Here is a 19,738-nt window from a genome sequence, read left to right as displayed (position 1 = left end):
TAAAATTACAACGATGTAATAATTCTCTATTACAAGTAGAAGTCCTGCATTTAAAACCCCTTTTAAAATTTCAGACATGTATCAGCAACATGTACTTAAAATATGGAATGTTAAAGTACTCATTCTGCATAAAAAATGGCCCCTGTGAGTCAGAGTATCAGATATCATTAGATTATTCTACATCTGAAACTTGACAAGGGACCCCAACTAGACACTGATACAAGTACCTCAAAATTGTACGGTAAATAAGTAAATGTATTTACTTACTTTCCACCACTGACCGTCTAATATACAGTCATATTCTGCAGAATGGGTCATTTTGATACCTCATTTTCTGATAAAAAATTTTTTTTGCACATCCTGCACCAGCCTTCATTTCTTATTGTTAAAACAGGTTTATTGTAGATATTTGTTTATCTATGTTATCGTTTCATTTACATGTATTGTTTATTTCCTCTTGAAATGTTTATGTATGCATACCAACCATTACTATCTTGGCAATAAATCCTTTTCTGACTCAGATTTCTGATTCTTAGGAACAATTTTTAATGGATAACTTGAACTTGCAATGGAGTACTTTTACATTGTTGGTACTGGTACTGGTACTTAAGTAATGGATCTGAGTAGCCTTCTTCTTTCACCACTGCTATGTCATTATTAGACCTAATTTGCTTGACTCACGACCTGGAAACAGGAATTTACGGGGGTTCTTAAATGCAGCACGGTCACATGCTTTAACGCCACATTCCAGGTAAGAAATGTAATCTACCTGTAAACTGGGTCTCACATCGCCTGACCTCCCCCTCGCACCGTGAAGTACCTATAAACTGTGAACTGTAATCTTTTTTGCATTTTAAGCACAACAATGTTTACTAGGATCACAAATCCTGTCATTAAAACAACTTGTAGGGAGCAGATTAAACTCTGAGACTGCTGTGAGTGACACTCCTTTTTCAGTAGATATCTGTTTAATCATTAACTCATCCTTAGTTCTTTCCCAAACACTAGATAATCACAGCAGAGGCAGGGAGCTATTGTCATGTGATTTGCTTGCTTTTCTTGAAACTGGCTGCCCTTCTTTTAAAGATTTCTTTTCAACCCCATTTTTCTGGATCATCCAGGTAAATCCCCAACCCGGCTTCACCGTAAAGGTAGAGAAAGTGAAAGCATAAAGTTTCAGAGTGAAGGACATAAAAGAACGGAAGAGAGCTGCCAGAGTATTTTCTACCTAAGCTACGCAGGTAAGCAGACGCCTTTACTTTCCCTCTCTCTCCCTCTCTCTCTCTCCCTCTCTCAACATACAGTATGAGCCTATAACTTTTTCACTTAGTGCACAGTTTGTATGCATTGGTCACATCTTTGAGTTTGGCTTCAGTTGTAGTGCTGTAGTTGTAGTAAAACAATGGTGCTCTGCATCTATATAGCATGTTCTTTGGTGTCAAACACTGTTATCAGCACAGTGGCCACGTTTTAATGCTGATTGGTCTGAAATATTGCTGAAATATAAAACTATGACTTCACATGCCTGTTTTATATAATATGATACAATGCATTATAATATAAAATAATATAGTTGTGACCCTCTGTTGAGAGTTGAAATTGACATGTCATTTAATAATGACATGTCTGCAGATATTTACACCGTTGTTGTGTGTTGCACAATGACATAAAACTAGAACTGTTCCAGAGTCCATTGAGTCATTTCTCAGAAGAGTATTTATAGGTATTATTTATACCTATAAAATCATATGGCTTGGCTATTAATGGTTAATCCCCATGTTTTATTTTCAATTATCTTACAAAAAATTAAGAACTCTACATCTTTTTTAATGTTTATAACTTTAAATCGACAGTAAAATGTTCCTAAATTTTAGCTAAGGAGTGAGGGAGTCCAATTTCTCCAATCAAGAACAAGTTTCAAAACACATGATTCACTTTAAACATGCGCATGCTGTGTTTAGTCCTTAATACACATGTGAAGAATCGGCCCCCTGTGACAGACACTGCACATTTTAGGTAAAAAAGTATTTTATTTTTTATTTTTTTTACCTCATTTGTTTTTGTGATAGCATTGCCGGCTTTGTAGCTAAACTCAACAAACTTAAATCATGCTTTTTGTGTGTTGGATATGGATATCTTTCATGCAGGTTGTTGGTGCTAATGTTTTAGCCGTTAGCTGTAAGTTACGCCATAGTCTGGGTTAGTTGTAACAAGAGTCTGGGTTACAAAATGTTACAACCTTCCCCAAGCAACATTTTGGTTGTATTTATGTTCTTTAGATTTCAGTTTTGGAAAAAAAAAAGAGGGACAGAGGCATGCCTCTTAACCCATACACACACACACACACACACACACACACACACACACACACACACACACACACACACACACACACACACACAAAAATTATAAAAACATGCTTTTTCTGTTTGGGTTGCAGAGATAACAGCTACACCATTTAATAGCAGACAAATGTAACTAGTTTGGATCACATTTTGAATGCGCTGGCTTAAAGATTCCCAAGATACAGACCGAAATGTCAGAAAATTTTATATCCCAGGCTCCTCTACAGCTGACTAAGTTATTTAATGATGTCCTTGTTTGCTGTATTTTTTCAAAAGGCTTACTATTGATATTTAACAGACACTTCTGTGCAGAATACTTCTGTACTTCTTTCCGTCTTTACTTAAAGATTTAAATTTAGCGGTGCAAAGATTAATTAATTAAGTCATTTTTTAATGCAAAAATACTGGAACTTCTCTGATTCCAGCTTGTAAAATGTGAATATTTTGTAGTTTATTTACATCTCTATGACAGTAAACTGAATATCTTTGAGTTTGTGGACAAAACAAGACATTCGAGGATGTCATGTTGGGCTTTGGGAAACACTGACAAATTTTGATAATCGACAGATTAATTAGTCAAATTAAAGGTGCACTATGAGTTCCTGCATGACGTCACTTCTGTTGACGTTCCAAGAAAATACCAAACAAAACAGAGCAAGCTCGCCCCTCCCCCCATGTTTCCATAACTGTCATGACTAACTGACTAACTGTCACTAACCCCCACCCCCTCCCCCAACCATCTTGTTGGTGATTGGCTGGAACGTGGTTTGTTGTATTTTGGTGCACAGCCTGTGCCCCTAGTGTTTGTTTGACCTTTACAAACCCTGTGTTGTCTCCCAAGACCGGGCTTTTTCACGCTGTATTCAGGGGGCAGGCAGCTATGGAGGATATATTTATTCATAATTCAAATTGAAAGTCCAAATAGAAAACGAAGCGAGATCAAATTAAAAATATTATTATTTTACTACGCTACTAGGAAAAATCATGCCATAATTGAATTTAAAAAAAGAAAAAGGAAACTGAAAAAGCAAAGTTGAAATGTAAAATGATAATTTGAAAATGTAAAGTGCAATGTAAAAAGTCAAATTTAAAATGCAGATGAAAATTGTAAAAACTTTCCATTTGTTGGCTGCTGCTACTACGGCAAACTCCCGATCTAGATTCTAGAATCGATTGCTTTTTTACAATTTCCGTCTGCTATTTCACCACTAAATTCACTTCTGAGACTTTTTTATGCGAGAAATCAACTGCGTAGAGTTTGAATATGGACAGTTTTACAAAATATGGCTCGTTTTCGGTCCGTGTACTTTTTCGTTCATTCGATTTTCATTTCATAAACAGACTTAAAAAACAAAAACGAATGGTTATTTGATTTTCGTTTTAAAATACAACAATTGAAATTGAAATACAAGGCATTTTTTTCCTTTTCATGGTCAAAAGGGGATGGGAGAAATTAAAAATATGCTGTGATTTTCATTTTCTATTTCATATAACAAAAATAAAATCACTCGGAAATAGAAATGAAAAAAGGTTTTTTTTTTACATTTCATTTCCCAGGCAAACCGCATAAGCGCCAGCATAGTCCACCAGTGTTGCTTTCAGCCCAGGCTAAAATTACTTTGGAAACCTCTGCTCTTGATAATGCTTGGGGGATTTTATTTCATAATGTCACCATGTATTTATTCCCCTCTTCCCTGCCTCCCTCTGACTCTCTGTCTCTACCCGCCCAGACAACTTCGCCCCAATCGAACCAGCTGAGGAAACAGACTTTCGGTTCACGGCTGTAACGTTACCGTTACGCCACCGGTAAAAATCCCAGCAAACTTTCTGTTGCTGATCTGGCAGAGAGTCACCGGCGGTTCGGGATCGTGGATCGTGATGCAGACCTACGGTGCTGGGTCTATTCTAATATTAGCTGCTGCTGCAGCTAGCTAGCAGCTAGCCACCAGCCCTGTGACCTCGGTCCCCACGGTTCGGCTCCCCGGTGTTGACTGACTCTGGTCCGTCTGCAGAGCTGCGGCCGCTCGCCTAGCTGAGCTGGGAATCTGCCGCGCGCTGATTTATTCATATTTTATTTTATTTGCAGATAGTGATATGCTATGATGCACTGATGTCAGGCAGGCTTGCTGCTGCTTTTAGTCTGAGTCTGTGAGATAACCAAACTTCCCTTAAATATAACGTGCATATAAATAGATGGAATAAATAAAAGTCCCTCGAAATACATAGTAAAACATACATGTATTTAGGCTATTGAAGTATTATGACTAAAGCCTGTATTTCATGATCTATTTCATAGCCATATGTATATTTATGTAAAGGGGGCAAAAACGGAAGTTATAGGCTACAGATTCCCTCAGCTGCAGCCGGACATTCTAAAACGCTTTAACGTGAAAAAGCTTAACTTTAATGTACCTAAACAATGATCAATCAAATATCAGTCAGTTATCAGTCAGATAACGTCCATAACGACTTTTGTTTTAGATTTTTATAATCTTTACTGTTTATAAACAGTGATCAAAAAATCGCTTTAACGGGGAAAAAGCTTAATGGTTAACCACGTTAAGCTTTTTCCTTACAATTTCCTTAATGAAGCAGAAACCCTTAATGTCAGCTAACGTCCATAATAATTGTACTTTGGGTTAGATTTTTTAGTTTTTCAGTGGTTATGAGGAGCAATATGAGAGAGAAATTTGGTAATCCTTGATCATTGCTCATTGATCATAGAGCGGGTAACGCCAGCTCTGCAGAGTCAGTCCCGGGGAGACCTCTGCCAGATCAGCAAGCTTAACGGCAGCAACAGAACGTTTGCTGGGATTGTTAACGGTGGCGTAACGGTAACGTTACAGCCGTGAACCGAAAGTCTTTTGCTCCGCTGGTTCGACTCTCTTCGGGCCGAAGTTGCCTGCCGGGGGTAGAGACAGGGAGGCAGGGAGAGAGGGTAATAAATACATGTGACATTTTGAAATAAAATTCCCCAAGCATTATCAAGAGTATAGCTAGGTTTCCAAAGTAATTTGGCCTGGGCGAACACTGGTAGGCTAGGCTGGCGCTGTTGCCTTGGAAATGACAACATCCGGTGCCTGAATATGAAAAAACAAGCCTTTTTCGTTTCTGTTTTCGAAGTGATTTTATTTTTGTTATATAAAATAGAAAATGAAAATCACAGCATATTTTAAATTTCTCCCATCCCATTTCGACAATGAAAAAGAAAAAACGCATTGTATTTCAATTTCAAATGTCGTGTTTTAAAACGAAAATCAAATAACCATTCGTTTTTTGTTTTTTAATACCTGTTTATGAAATGAAAATCGAATGAACGAAAAAGTACACGGACCTGATGTGAAGCCCCGCCTAAAGATTTCAAAGATTTCAGTTAAAGCATTTATATTTAAGCTTTGCATTTTAAATTTGACTTTTTACATTGCTCTTTACATTTTCAAATTATCATTTTACATTTCAACTTTGTTTCCTTTTTCTTTTTTAAAATACAATTATGGCATGATTTTTCCTAGTAGCGCAGTAAAATAATAATGTTTTTAATTTGATCTTGCTTCGTTTTCTCTTTGGACTTTTTAAATTTGAATTATGAATAAATATATCCTCCATAGGCAGCTAGCGGATCAAGGAGAGATGCCTACGATTTGAGATGAAAATGAAATCGCGCTGAAACCATGCAGGAACTCATAGTGCACCTTTAATGAATGACTTTCATTTCAATTGTAGCTGCACTGTAATGACTGTGGTGGAGGATACTGAAAGTAAAGAGATGCTTTTTCACTTTCACTTTTGTTGAGATGGTCAACACAGATATACTGTAGTTTTTGCTTGATATCTCCAAAATAAAATAAAACTGAAAAGTATCTACGTGACTGGATACCAGCAGTAATTGGAAAATACTGACTGACTGAATTAAACGTTTATTTATACAGGAGAAACTAAATATTTACACAGATATAAAGTACAAATGTTAAATATGGCAAATACAGTAAGTAGTTTGAAATTGAAACAAAAACAAAGTAGCAAAAAGTTTGTGCATCATATTTCATGAAGATATAGAACAAGTTAGTACAGAATATATCTGATTCTCTGTGGAAAAACAATGATTTTTCAGACTGTGTAAGTGGAAATAAAAAGACGTGGATGTTATTGGTCTAATAATAATAATAACTACAAAAGTTAGTGGGCTTTCCTTTCAAATAAATAAAACTTATTATTGTAGTATTTGTTTTTTAAGGGGTTAGTTGGGATTCACCAAAGTCACACAATAACACAAACTAAGAGACAGAGACTAAGAGTCTGGTGGCTTTGAAGAGAGCAGCGATAACGTCTTCGGTTCCCCGTCGTAAAGGGCTGTCTGACAGCAAGGTAAAGCGCTGAAAATATTCTAAATATAGCGTCCACTTAAACTGATATCAATGTTTTTAAGTGTCTAAAATGCGTTTAGCTGCTGCCCCCGTCCACAGCAGGACATTGCTTATATTCCCTTGAACCTCATACAACCACACTGCAAAAGATCTGAACTGAACCTTTAAGTTTACTGTAAGTTGAAGTTTGCTTAAGTTCACAGGTCTGAGCGCACTGTTAAAAGAGAAGGGGACTTTAAGATGAATGTATCAACATTAGAATGAACTCCTCTATTAGATGGACAGTCGGAGGACACTGTGTCGAGAGATTTCATTAAAGAAAACCAACCTGAAACTATAAAAGTGAGGGGGACAAAAAAGCGTTCTGGGACATTACGCCCTTGAGTCCTTGAGTACAGCATGTAACTGCTGTTACAACATAGTCCATGTCCTTCTCTCTCCGTGTTGAAGTGAACTAGGCGGGGATGTTATCTGTAAACAAAACCGTTCCCCCTGACCCAGCTGACTCAAAACCACAATAACCAACCACACACCTTCAACTGCTGAGTGCAGGCCGACTGTAAGCTTTCATTTGATGCTGTTTCCTCACAGGTGGATGCCACATTTAACGGCATGAGAAGTCACAAATGATGGACAAGTCTACTGAAAACCCAGACGAGGAGGACAGAGTGTCCCTCAAGAGCAACGGGAACGCGGCGGGCAACGGCGGCACAAAGGAGACGCTGGGCATGCTTAAGTCGTTCAGGAGGAGCATCCGGCGGGCGGCCGAGAAGAGCCCGCTGTCGTCCGGAGGCAAGTGGGCAAAGGTCACCGCTGGCAACGAGTCGGGGTCACAACCGCCTCCGTCTCCCAGTGAGTACCGCCTTTGGCTGTCATGAAATCTTCTCGCAGGCAGGCAGGTACTAGGGCTGCACGATCTGAGGAAAATACGCGATAACGTTGGTGAATATCGCGATAACGATATTACTTGTGATAAATAAACAGATATTAATGTCGACTCAGTTCTGCCTTTCTGCTGCTTTCAGTATTCTGCTAAAAAGACAACTCGCTTGGAAATCATTTCCCGCATTCTTTCATTGAACAAACTGAACATTGAATTGTATAGAAAAGGCCCCACTAAAAAAGAACGACAGTTACATTTTAAAGTGCAGTTTCCAACTGATATCTTCTTTCAACCAACACAAAAACAAAATCTCTGAGTGTCTTTCGCGGTATGTCGCAGCCTTTCGCAATATGTTTATTGCGCCAGTTGATATCGAGATGACGATAAAAATAATGATATATTGTGTAACGCCTTAGCAGGCCCAGTCGTATGTCCTCTCAGGGTCAGAAGCATTTGGCTTTTGTGCGTGCCGGCTTATCTGACCTAAAAATGTCCCACAAGCTGTTTGCAGCTTGTTTGTGAAGCACAGTACCGGGATGTAATGACATGTTTCAGCCTTCTTATCCACTGAGCAGGAGATAAGTGCTTACTGGAAATATACGTTAATGTAAGATACGTAGTTTTTTTGTACTGAATTACCTTCTTTTTTTTCTCTCAACCCGCCTCCTCTACTGTGATTTTCTTTAAAGTAGTGATTGCCTTCATTTCCCAGAATTTCCTTTAACACCTTGCGTGAGATCTTTTCATTTAGGTGTGGGTGATACTGCATGTGCAGGTGGAAAGAGCAACAGTGTGGGAATATAGTGCAGGAAGAGCAAGAAAGCAAGTTTTTCTAGTTAGCATTCATCTTCACTAAAAACAAAACCTGTCTCGCTGTGTTTTATTTGGGACATACATACATGTTCTGCATGAAGGTGATATATAGATCAAATGATTGATCTAGAAAATAATTGTTAGAGGCATCCCTCAATTATTTTTAACCCCTGTGTTGTCCTTTGGCTCCCAGTGACCCGAAGGACAACACAAGGGTTATGTACTTCTGTTTACTTTGCTGAGAATTGCTCTCTAAACCCTGTCTCTTGTAAAGTAAGTAAGTAAAGTTTATTTCTAGAGCACATTTAAACACAGTTAAAGCTGACCAAAATGCTGTACAAACAAGCACTAAGGTGCTGTATTGCTGTATTGTCCTTCGGCTCACCGGGACCCAAAGGACAACACAAGGGATAAACTGGAATCTGGACCATTGACATCACCTGTGCAAACAAACAGGAGAGATACTAATAAACAGCAAACTAGTGTGATGGGCTGTGAGTAACACAGGGGATAGAATTTCATCAGGAAGTTCATGCAGGGTTCCCCCCCCCCAAAAAAAACCCCCATTTATTTATTATATATATGTGGCCTTTAATGTGTGATGAAGCACCACTGCTTGTTTTTCCATTATAAAAACATGATATATCATACAAATGTAATCATTTCCTCCTGTGTTAGCAGAGGGCCTATCGACCATTGTGTGTTATTTTTTTAGTGTGTGCTCCTTTCTGGCTTTCGAGACAACAAAAAAATAAGTGCAAGTTGGTGAAGAAGTCATTATATTTGGTTTGTTCAGTCCCTGTGGGCTTGTTACACTTTAAAATGAAGCAATAGCTAGAGGTAACCCCAGAGTACAGAGAGAGAGAGAGTCACGTCATCATCTTAATCTTGCCTGATTGGACCAATTTATTTTAAAGCACATGTTTTCTAGAATGGAGTCTTGCAGTAAAAAGAAGAACAGATGGTGGCTAGAAAGCACCTTGAGCAGTTTTTTAATAACTGTTTTAAAGTGTTTTAGGTTTTGTTTTCCCTTTTAATGCAGCGACACAACGCTTCAGCAAAATGAGAAGTGTTTTTATTTGCAAGTCCTTACATTTTGAAAATTTCTGCAGCATTCAGCAAGGTTACATTAGTCCATTTTAGTCGTAAGTCCTGTGGCTTTTGAAAAAAAATCATTATCTCTGTCAGCAGAAATAAGAACAAACTCTCCAGTGACTTTCGCTTTTAAAAGTTGGAGCTGAGCCAAACTGAGCTGTCACTTTTCATCACGACTTAATCTGTGCATTCCTCAGTTGGTTTAGATGTAGGTCACTGCGAGGACAAAACACTGCAAGTCACGCACCCACATATAAATGTAAATAAGTGAACTGAAATTGAAATAAAACACTAAGATTGATTTCTTTTCTTCCTGACGCGAAACGAAAAAAAAACTTTGGAGCCGGTTTGCTGAGAAACGTTGTTCCTCTCTGTCAGGTCTGAGCGCTGGCTCTCCGGTCACGTCTCCTCTGAAGAACACCGGAGGCTTTTTCTACAATAAAGAGGAGGACGACAGCGACGGCGTTGCACAGAAAGGCAAAGGTCTGAAACGCTCAAAGACAGGTAAAGCGATCATTTAATACTGAGACCAATTATTTTCATATCAATAGGTCTCCTGGACTGGCTGCTGTAAGAAAATCTAAAAGACGTGTTCGTTTGATTTCTGAGGAAGAAGGAGAGGCTGGGGTCGAATTGAAAGTTAAGCAAAAGGTTTAATGAACAACACGATGAAAACGACATGACAAAAACAAATGTTACACTATAGCTGACAGCGGACTGAAATGACATGCCTCCTCTTCAGGAATTACATCAATCAGTCCTGAGACATTCTCAGGTTCCGAATTATATTCCTTTGGAATTGTGGGTGTTTCCCTGAATGGAAACTGTCCCAGGTTAAAGACACACCTCTGATTTCAGGTTTACTCCAGGTCACAGACAAAGGTCGTTTAACATGGTAGTGCCGATTCTGTTCAAGTTTACGGAGTTTGCATTTCCTTTGTTCTAATTAAGTCTGGCCCCGCAGGGAGTGGCTCCCCAAAAGTTGTTTAAACAATAAGTCTTCTAGAGCTTTTACATTCATGCTAAATAACAGACATGACCTAATCAATTCATTAGAAGCTTGAGAAGGTGTGAGCCAGACAAATGCTGATTAGGCTTAATCAGTATTGAAACATTCCTTCACTCAGTCACACAACAGTTTACATTTTTAAGTTACATTTTTTACTTAAAAGTATATTGTACTAAAACATAAGCATGGTTTTAACTTTTTTATCTTCAACACTGCTGATATTAGATCTTTTTTGTTTGTTTTTTTTGTTCACCATTACTGTACAAACATCATTGCCAAAAGCATGCAGATACCCAAATAAAGTATGTAGACACAAAAGTTACGCAGGTTTGCCTATAGGTGTTCTTATTCAGGTCAGTTTAAAAGTTGACAACTAATATAATTTACATAATAACAAAATTAGTTGAGTACTGGTATTGTGCATGCTAGCTCACTGACATGGCTTAAAGGTCCCATGGCATGACAATTTCCCTTTATGAGGTTTTTTTAACATTAATATTCATTCCCCCAGCCTGCCTATGGTCCCCCAGTGGCTAGAAATGGTGATAGGTGTTGATAGGTGTAAACTGAGCCCTGGGTATCCTGCTCTGCCTTTATGAAAATGAAAGCTCAGATGGGCAGATTTGGAGAAAGAGAGAGACATCATGGCAGTGTGGCAGTTGGACATGGCCACACCCCCCTCCACCTTGCCCCCCCTCTCTTCTCCTCAATAGCATTTAAAGCTATAAACACAGAAATGGCACGTCCTAAGCAAAGCTCATTGTGGGACTGGCTCTAGTGGCTGTAATTCTGCACCAAGGCTGAATTTCGGGAAAGAGACTTCAGATACAGTATTAGGGGACCACTAAGGTCTATATAAAAGAGACTTCAGATACAGTATTAGGGGACCACTAAGGCCTATATAAAAGAGACTTCAGATACAGTATTAGGGGACCACTAAGGTCTATATAAAAGAGACTTCAGATACAGTATTAGGGGACCACTAAGGCCTATATAAAAGAGACTTCAGATACAGTATTAGGGGACCACTAAGGCCTATATAAAAGAGACTTCAGATACAGTATTAGGGGACCACTAAGGCCTATATAAAAGACACTTCAGATACAGTATTAGGGGACCACTAAGGTCTATATAAAAGAGACTTCAGATACAGTATTAGGGGACCACTAAGGCCTATATAAAAGCATCCAAAAAGCAGCATGTCATTAATGAGGTACCTATATGGCACAGAACCATTTTTATTGATTACACCTGTGCTTTTCATGCTAATGTCTGCTTTGAAAAAGGCCCATTGTCGGTTATCTACGGTTTGATATCTGCCAAAGGTTCAATAACATATATCATGTAAAACAAAGACCAACACCACAGCAGGGAAGTGTTAAGGCTGTTTTATGCTTCTGCGTCAACTCCACGCCGTAGGCATCGCTTTCGGTGACCCTTTCGGTGACCCTTTCGGAGTTCTGCGTTGGGGTTGATAAGTCTAAGGTTATTTGCGAGGTGTCTGCCAGCCAGTTTATGCTATGTTAGCAAGCAATCTTTAGCACAACTGCCCACAAAGTACTGCTTGCTGGCGAAGTGCTAATTTCAAAACGTTACTGACATATAGACACTTTACAAACGGATAACCCCGTCATTGTTACCAAAATATGTCTGAGTTTATTTGCAGAGTTTATGTCAGTGAACTAGCATGTTGCTACTCCCCCACAGTAGGCTGCTTGAAACCCCGACCATCAACACACAGGATGAGTTGACCAATCACAGTCCTTGCGGTCCGCGTCACCTCGCTGAAACTTTTTTGGAGGTGCACGTCAAGCTACGGCTGGGGGCTCAGAGGGGGGGTTCGTGGCGACGCAGAGGGGTCTGTGGGGCTATGCAGTCAATTCAACGCAGAAGCATAAATCAGCCTTTATTAGCTTACTATGAACCTGTGTATATTCAGGCTGCTGTATACTGTCACACAGGCCAGACTCCCTAAAGATAATCAGACAAACATTCAGTTTTCAACATGTCCAACATTATAAAACAACATAATAAATGTGTTAACTGTTAACTAAACCTTTTATGAAATGGCACCTCTGTGGTGGACATCGGCACATACAGTACAAAACAAATAACACAGTCCATTATTTTAGGGATTTTGGACAATATGTTCCCAACACCAAGCATGCTTGACTGCAGCAATAGAGGGAAAACAGAAAGAGCAGAATTCATGTATGGGCCAGTAAACTGGTCACCATACATGTAAACTATGTGTTTTCCATCCAATCAGATCCAAACATGGAGGGCGCGCGGGCCAAAAACACAAACAAGCACAAAAAAAAAAAAAAAAAAACACAAAAAAAAAAACACCGCCCGGCCCCCCCCGGGGGGGGACCCACAAAAAAAAAAAAAAAAAAAAAAGAGGGGGGGGGGGGGGGGGGGGGGGGGAGGAGGGAGGGGGGGGGGGGGGGGGGCAAAAAAAAAACCCCCCACCGGGGGGGGGAGGCACAGTTTTTAACAAATTTAAAAATTTAAAAAAATACCATTTTTAGCAGGGGAGGGATTTTTTTTTTTTTTTTTTGGGGGGTTGGGGGGGGAGAAAAAAAAGGGGGGAAACAAAAAACAAAAATATCGTCACCTTTAAGTTGGTATGGTAAACATGTTAACAAGCGGTTGCTTAGTTACACATCCATCAGGTAGTTTATGTCCACCTGATGAATGTAAGCCCTATATTCTCTCTCTTTTAGCTGTTTTTGGCCTCCACAAGCTCCTGAAGAAAAGATTTGTCTTTTTAGAAGATGAATAGTCTTTATTGTCATTGTACATATACAACAAAATTGGATGTAGTCCTGTCAGTGCAATACATCTGAAAAAGTGCAAAACAGGTGAATAAATAAATATAAAAGAGTCTCTAAAAGTCACTATAAAAATATATAAAAGAAATGTCTGTCTGTCTGCTGTTTGCTGCTGAGCTGGTAGTCTACAGTGGCTTTATCAGTCCTTCCAGAAAAATGCGGTGTTTTTTTGTGATTGTTGCAGGAAAAAATCGATTATGTGGCACATTTTCTTATAAAATGCGATGGAATATGTGGGATATTTACACAATTTTCTGCAATGAAATTGTGGGAACTTGCAAAAATGGCGGCAACTTGCTAAAATTGCGGGAACTTGCAAAAAAGGCGGTTTAATGAAAAAGAGAACAAAAGTGATTCCCCCAACACCCTGCTTTTTGATGATGTTCACTTCGCGTAAATTACGTGACTTCATAACGTTCCCATGGCAACAGGGGAAAAAGGCTGCTCTTGTGTGAAGTAAACGCAACATTTTTCAACTTTCTGCTAAGATATATGTGACTTTTTTGTAATGGATTATGAAATCATGAAAGCCCTGCATCTTTTGCGCGGAAATCGGCAATTTATGCGGCGAAAGTGCGGCGTATTTGAAAAAATGCGGCCCCCACATAAATATGCAGACTTTGGCTGATGCATTGAATTATGCGATCGCATAATCGCGTTTTTCTGAAGGGACTGCTTGATACAGCTTGAAAACAACGCTATAAGAGTGGTGAGAGTGAACCAGAACAGTAAAGTTACAGTCAGACAGCTAAACAATGGGAGACGATCTGGCAGCAGTGCTTAAGTACTGCAGAGTGGATGAGTAGATGATGAGCAGCTGCGTGAGAAGAGTGGCAGGTGGCAGGTTATTGATGGGCCCCGCCTCCTGACCTACTTACACAGACAGGAAACATAGGGAAAAGGGAAAAGGGGCAAAGGAAACCCTAGGAAGTGGGAGAACTGACTGACCATAACAGGGTTAACGCCTTTCACATTATGGAGCATTGTCATATTGTATTCACATTTCATTCAAAACATATAAATTATAGCCGCTTTAATGATTTAATTTAAAATTTTGAGAACACTAGTTCTGGCAAAATAAGTCCACAAATTACACAATTTGTTTTGCACATTTTTCCTGGTTGAAGCTTTTAACTTAGAGGAACCCTTGACCATTTTAGATATATTCTGATTTGATTTCCAGTTGCTTAAATTCGCATGAGTGTTCTTCAATTAACATCAAATGAAATGGGCTGTCAACCTTGTAAGTGTTTAAAGACATGCATGCAACCTTTTCTCATAATGTTCCCAAACACCTTTCCTGTCTCTTCCGCTGTCTGTACATTCAACTTATCTTTCTTTGTTTTGGCCACAAAAGCAGCCAGTGATAGGCATCTTATTTCTGGTGTCAATACACAGGGGTTCAGTTTGTCTGTGGACAGTCAGTGTCTAAATCCTGCCTCAAAGAGGATTCATCTCTGTTGAATTGACATTACCAAATGATTTCTCTTTAAGACCTTCCGTGATGTTCTTTCTTCCTGATTTATTGAGAATGTGTCTGCTGAGAGTAACATTATTTTACAGGACAAGTGAACAAAGAAAGGCTAACAGTGTGCACGCTCCCTTGCCTCTCTCTCTCTTCTTTGTTTCTGTAACATTTAAAGGTCCCATGGCATGAAAATTTCACTTGACATATGAGGTTTTTTAACATTAATAGGAGTTCCCCCAGCCTGCCTATGGTACCCCAGTGGCTAGAAATGGTGATAGGTGTAAACCGAGCCCTGGCTATCCTGCTCTGCCTTTGAGAAAATGAAAGCTCAGATGGGCCGATCTGGAATCTTCTCCTTATGAGGTCATAAGGGGAAAGGTTACCTCCACTTTCTCTGCTTTGCCCATGGCAAGCTGGTGGAGGCCACACCCCCACCCTACACCTTGCCCCCCCTCTCTCCTCCTCAATAGCATTTAAACCTACAGACACAGAAATGGCACATCCTAAGGAAAGCTCATTGTGGGACTGGCTCTAGTGGCTGTAATTCTGCATCAAGGCTGAATATCAGAAAAGAGACTTCAGATACAGTATTAGGGGACCACTAAGGTCTATATAAAAGAGACTTCAGATACAGTATTAGGGGACCACTAAGGTCTATATAAAAGAGACTTCAGATACAGTATTAGGGGACCACTAAGGTCTATATAAAAGAGACTTCAGATACAGTATTAGGGGACCACTAAGGCCTATATAAAAGAGACTTCAGATACAGTATTAGGGGACCACTAAGGCCTATATAAAAGAGACTTCAGATACAGTATTAGGGGACCACTAAGGCCTATATAAAAGAGACTTCAGATACAGTATTAGGGGACCACTAAGGCCTATATAAAAGCATCCAAAAGGCAGCATGTCATAGGACCTTTAAGCTCTGCAGTTTAAGTGACTGGCCATCTTCTCTTTTTTTCTCTCCCAGTGATGCAGATCAATAACCTGATAGAGACAGAGGTGCTGGAGGAGGCTCACCTGAACCTGCTCGCCCTGCGCCAGGAGTTCCAGAAGGAGCGGGAGCAGTGTGGCGAGGACTCCCCTTTGGAGCTGGCCAAGAAGGAAAAGGACCTCAACCTCCTTTACGGAAACCTGAGGGACAAAGTAAACAAGATTGTGCGCGACTCCAACTCCCTTCCCTCCAGGAACAAGGGGCTGCTGGTACCCGTGGCACGCATCATCCAAGAGGAGGACAGGCGAGCGGAGGAACCCGGCGGGCTGCAGGGCAGCTGGCTGGAGGCCTGGAGGGAGGCGGTGGGGGAGGGGGTGCAGTCGAAGGTGCAGAGTGTTCACCTGGAACCCAGGGAGCAGAACGCCTCCTGGCTGGCAGTCCATCTGGCCCTGCTGGGTAAGAGCATCGTGGAGGATTTGGAGAAGGTGAAGAAGGAGCTGCGATGGTCGTACCCACCCAGCTTTCAAGTCTTCAGCACCTACGTGAGGAGTTATCACCGAGTGGTCGGGCAGCACCTGAAGAAGCTGGAGCCGCAGGTGACGGAGCTGAAGGACCTGTACGCTCTGCTAGACTGGATCATCAACTGCTACAAGAGGTCAGTGGACGTAAAATCTGTGAATAAAATCTGTTTTCTTCACAACAAACCCTATTAAAATACCAAAACCAACAATTCATGTATCTACTAACAAGTATTGCAATCTTCTTTCGAGCTCCATTGCTGTTAAAAACACATCAGTGTGTGGCTGGTTTGGATCAGTGGGTAGAGCAGGCGCACATACTGTATATTTAGAGGTTTATGCCTTGACGCAGAGGTCCAGGGTTTGACTCCGACCTGTGACGATTTCCTGCATGTCTTCCCCCTCTCTTTCTCACCTGTCCTGTCCATTAAAGAGCGGAAAAGCCCAAAAAAATAATCTTAAAAAAACAAACACACACATCAGTGAGCCTCACTGTTGCACTGGCTGACATGTTCCTTTATTACCACGAACACACACACTGTAGTTTATTTTCACTCCATCCCACACACACCATCCTGCTGCCACAGAAAACTCACTGCAGCACCAAATGTGTAATAACCCGCCGCTGAAAATAGTCCCCAAAAAATGCTCTCACGTGACCAGCTGTTTTACTCAATTACTAACCCTTTAAAAATAATGAAACTATATTTGTGAGGTGTATTCAAAGATGTATGTTGTAGGGTTTGTTTGCATTGAGAAAAATGAAGAATAACACCACTTTTTTGGTAGTTTCTTGGGGCATTGCATGGCCATATTAATCTTAATGTTGGGCCCCTACAGACCCCCGACCTCCCACCCTACGGTATAAACATAATGTGTGTACCCTGTCAACTCCAAGTTCACATAATATTCAATGCAGCCAGTACTTCTATGCTGGAATAATACTTTGTTGTTTGGTAATAAAGCTCTTAAACTCGATTTTAACACACAAGACATGCCCTTAAAGGGCCAGTGTGTAATGTGTTTAGTTGTTCTTTATCAAAATCTGTGTTGCCCGTTCACCAACTTGTCCTTTTTCATGAATATTTACCACCACCATCAATTCCAAGTATTCCTATTGGCTTGAAATTTTACATTTGCATTCACATGAACTGGGGTAGACGCTCCATATTCATGCTCCATCTTGAAATACGTTAGCCGGTAAGGGACATACAGAACCTACTGCTCCGCCTTTGGCGTTTTCGCTGTCACATGATAAACTCACAGGTGCTGCTAATGCTGCTAATGGGTATCGTCGCGCCCCGGCAAGTTTGAAGAAGGAAACATGGAGGACCACACGTATTCAAAATCCAAATTTCAGGAACAGGAGTCTTCTTCTTCTCCCAGAAAAAGAAAAAGGATATTAACAAGAGCAAGAGACCGGCATCATCAGAAAACAGCATGAAGGCTACCGTAGCTGTAATACGTACTTTGAACTGCGTGGCGCGAGAGAGTTGATTGCGATATATGATCTCAACGCTAGATGGGAGAAATTCCCACACATTGGACCTTTAAAATAATCTACCGTAATAACACAGGACCCACCTTAGTGGCTTAGTGACTGTACTTGCATTAGTGTTGCAAAATCCCAAACAAATGTGCAATTAATTAAAACACTAACCAATTAACATGCTGTGAACCTGCGGCTTTTGAGGCCTAGTTGGAAATCGACCTTTTCTGTGTATAATTATACGTTACCTACGTGGATAACGCCTTGTAGGACGAAAACACAAGTGGCCAGACAGTCAAACAGGTTGTAAACTACACCGTGATGTATTTAGGCATCTGCACATACAGCCGTTTGCTTAGGCTAAACAACGTCCACAGAATCAGTGCATGCATTTTTGCCTCCATTCAATGATCTGAAAACACATCTCGACTGCCCACAGACAGCGGAGATGGTTTCACAGATGGTGCAGACAGATATGTTGTTGAAAGGATCCCTAACACCCCAGCACAACACCAGGGTGAGCTGAGTCAGGGAAGCAGATAGCACTGCTGACATTATTTGTTGAATCAGGCCACGCCAAAAACTGTGCTGTGCTCGACACATTTGGCAAACCAAAAATAAACTGAGGCACAACACTCTCTGGAGGCTAAAATGGAAAAACTTAAATCAGGTCATGTTTCCCCCCAGGTTATGTAAAGTAGCATCCTAAAAAAGACTTTATAAAGTATATCACACATATATATACTGTAACACAACTGTTTTCAAATTAGTGCAAATCTCCTATGAAAATGAAATCATTATAAGATATTATACATAATAATTATAAGAATGATGCGTCCTGTTACTCAGCTGCAGCATTTCTGGGGAATGGTATACAGCACTACCTATTCAAAGATTATATTTCTCGTCATCACAAAGGTTTTTATTGAAATCTGCAGATCTTTTAACTGGATTTTCTTCTTTCCCCCGACATGAAGCGACATGTCTTCAGCATTCTTTAGTGCAGAGAGATCGCAGCAAATTGTTGAATGTATCTCGTTTCACTCCGACAGCGAGAGGATCATGGGAAGTCCCTCCCTGCAGCCGAACATGAAGGATGAGAGCGCTGATCTGCAGCTGCAGGACGGCCTGCTGAAGCAGCTGAAAGACAAGTACTGTCACAAAGTGAAGGTGAGGAGCACCACTCAGGTTACTCAAGGCATATTGTCATTTGTCTGGGAATCTGAGCATACCTTGCAGGGTTAATAAAAACTCTGGTTCTCTAGATTTTTTTTTTATCAGGATTCAGAATTTCGCCACAAGAGTTAAAGTAAACAGGCCCTTTAGTCCTTCATGTTGGGAAATAAAATGTTTATTTTATAGGTAAGAGAACAAAAAAATCCTGCACACTATCGATCCCTTGTCCTTTTAACCTTTATCAGGTTAAATTCCAGATTATTTTATTTTTGTTTGTTGTTTTACTTGATGAAGGATTTTTGGAAGTTTTCACACCTGCCTATAAGAAACGTTCTGGTGTGCAAGAACGTTGTAGTAAACAAAGATGTAAGCAAAGAAGAAAGCAAGAACCAAACCAGAAAATGACTTTACCTAAAATGAGAAAAAAAAAGAATGCTTTTTTAAAATCAATATCATGCAGTCATCTTTTTTCTCACATTTCATTCACAAAACCAAAACAGAGAACTATAAAATGTAACTTGAATGCATTTGTTTATTAGTATTACTTGAACTTTGGACACTTTTATTTTGACCTACAAAATAAAAGCACAATGCCTCTGATTGAAGTGAATTCTGTAAGACAATATAAATAATTTTTGGTACAGGATATAAAATCCTCTATTACAGACTCAAACAACACAAAAACAAAAATTATATAAACAAATTTGAAAGCACATTTATTTCATAAATCACATTCATAATAAAAAATGACTTCCATTTCATATATAAGTTACATAAATTACACACCAGCTTTGTAGATGTACA

General features: G+C 39.9%; 1 protein-coding gene across 1 annotated transcript in view; it reads left to right on the top strand.

Annotated features, from left to right (window-relative positions):
• Window positions 1–1,012: 1,012 nt before the first annotated feature.
• The window catches only part of exoc3l4 (exocyst complex component 3-like 4), a 39,142-nt gene continuing 20,416 nt past the window's right edge, over window positions 1,013–19,738 (top strand). The window contains exons 1-6 of the mRNA XM_039785401.1: window positions 1,013–1,241; window positions 7,301–7,561; window positions 9,879–10,004; window positions 12,779–12,793; window positions 15,755–16,406; window positions 18,811–18,928. Of these exons, the coding sequence (XP_039641335.1) occupies window positions 7,336–7,561; window positions 9,879–10,004; window positions 12,779–12,793; window positions 15,755–16,406; window positions 18,811–18,928 (1,137 nt within the window). The 5' untranslated portion in view covers window positions 1,013–1,241; window positions 7,301–7,335. The remainder of the gene's footprint in view (window positions 1,242–7,300; window positions 7,562–9,878; window positions 10,005–12,778; window positions 12,794–15,754; window positions 16,407–18,810; window positions 18,929–19,738) is intronic.

Source organism: Perca fluviatilis, chromosome 20 (assembly GCF_010015445.1).
Source record: "Perca fluviatilis chromosome 20, GENO_Pfluv_1.0, whole genome shotgun sequence".
NCBI lineage: Eukaryota > Metazoa > Chordata > Actinopteri > Perciformes > Percidae > Perca > Perca fluviatilis.
Note: the sequence above shows the minus strand (reverse complement) of the source record. Positions and strands in the feature narration are given on the sequence as shown.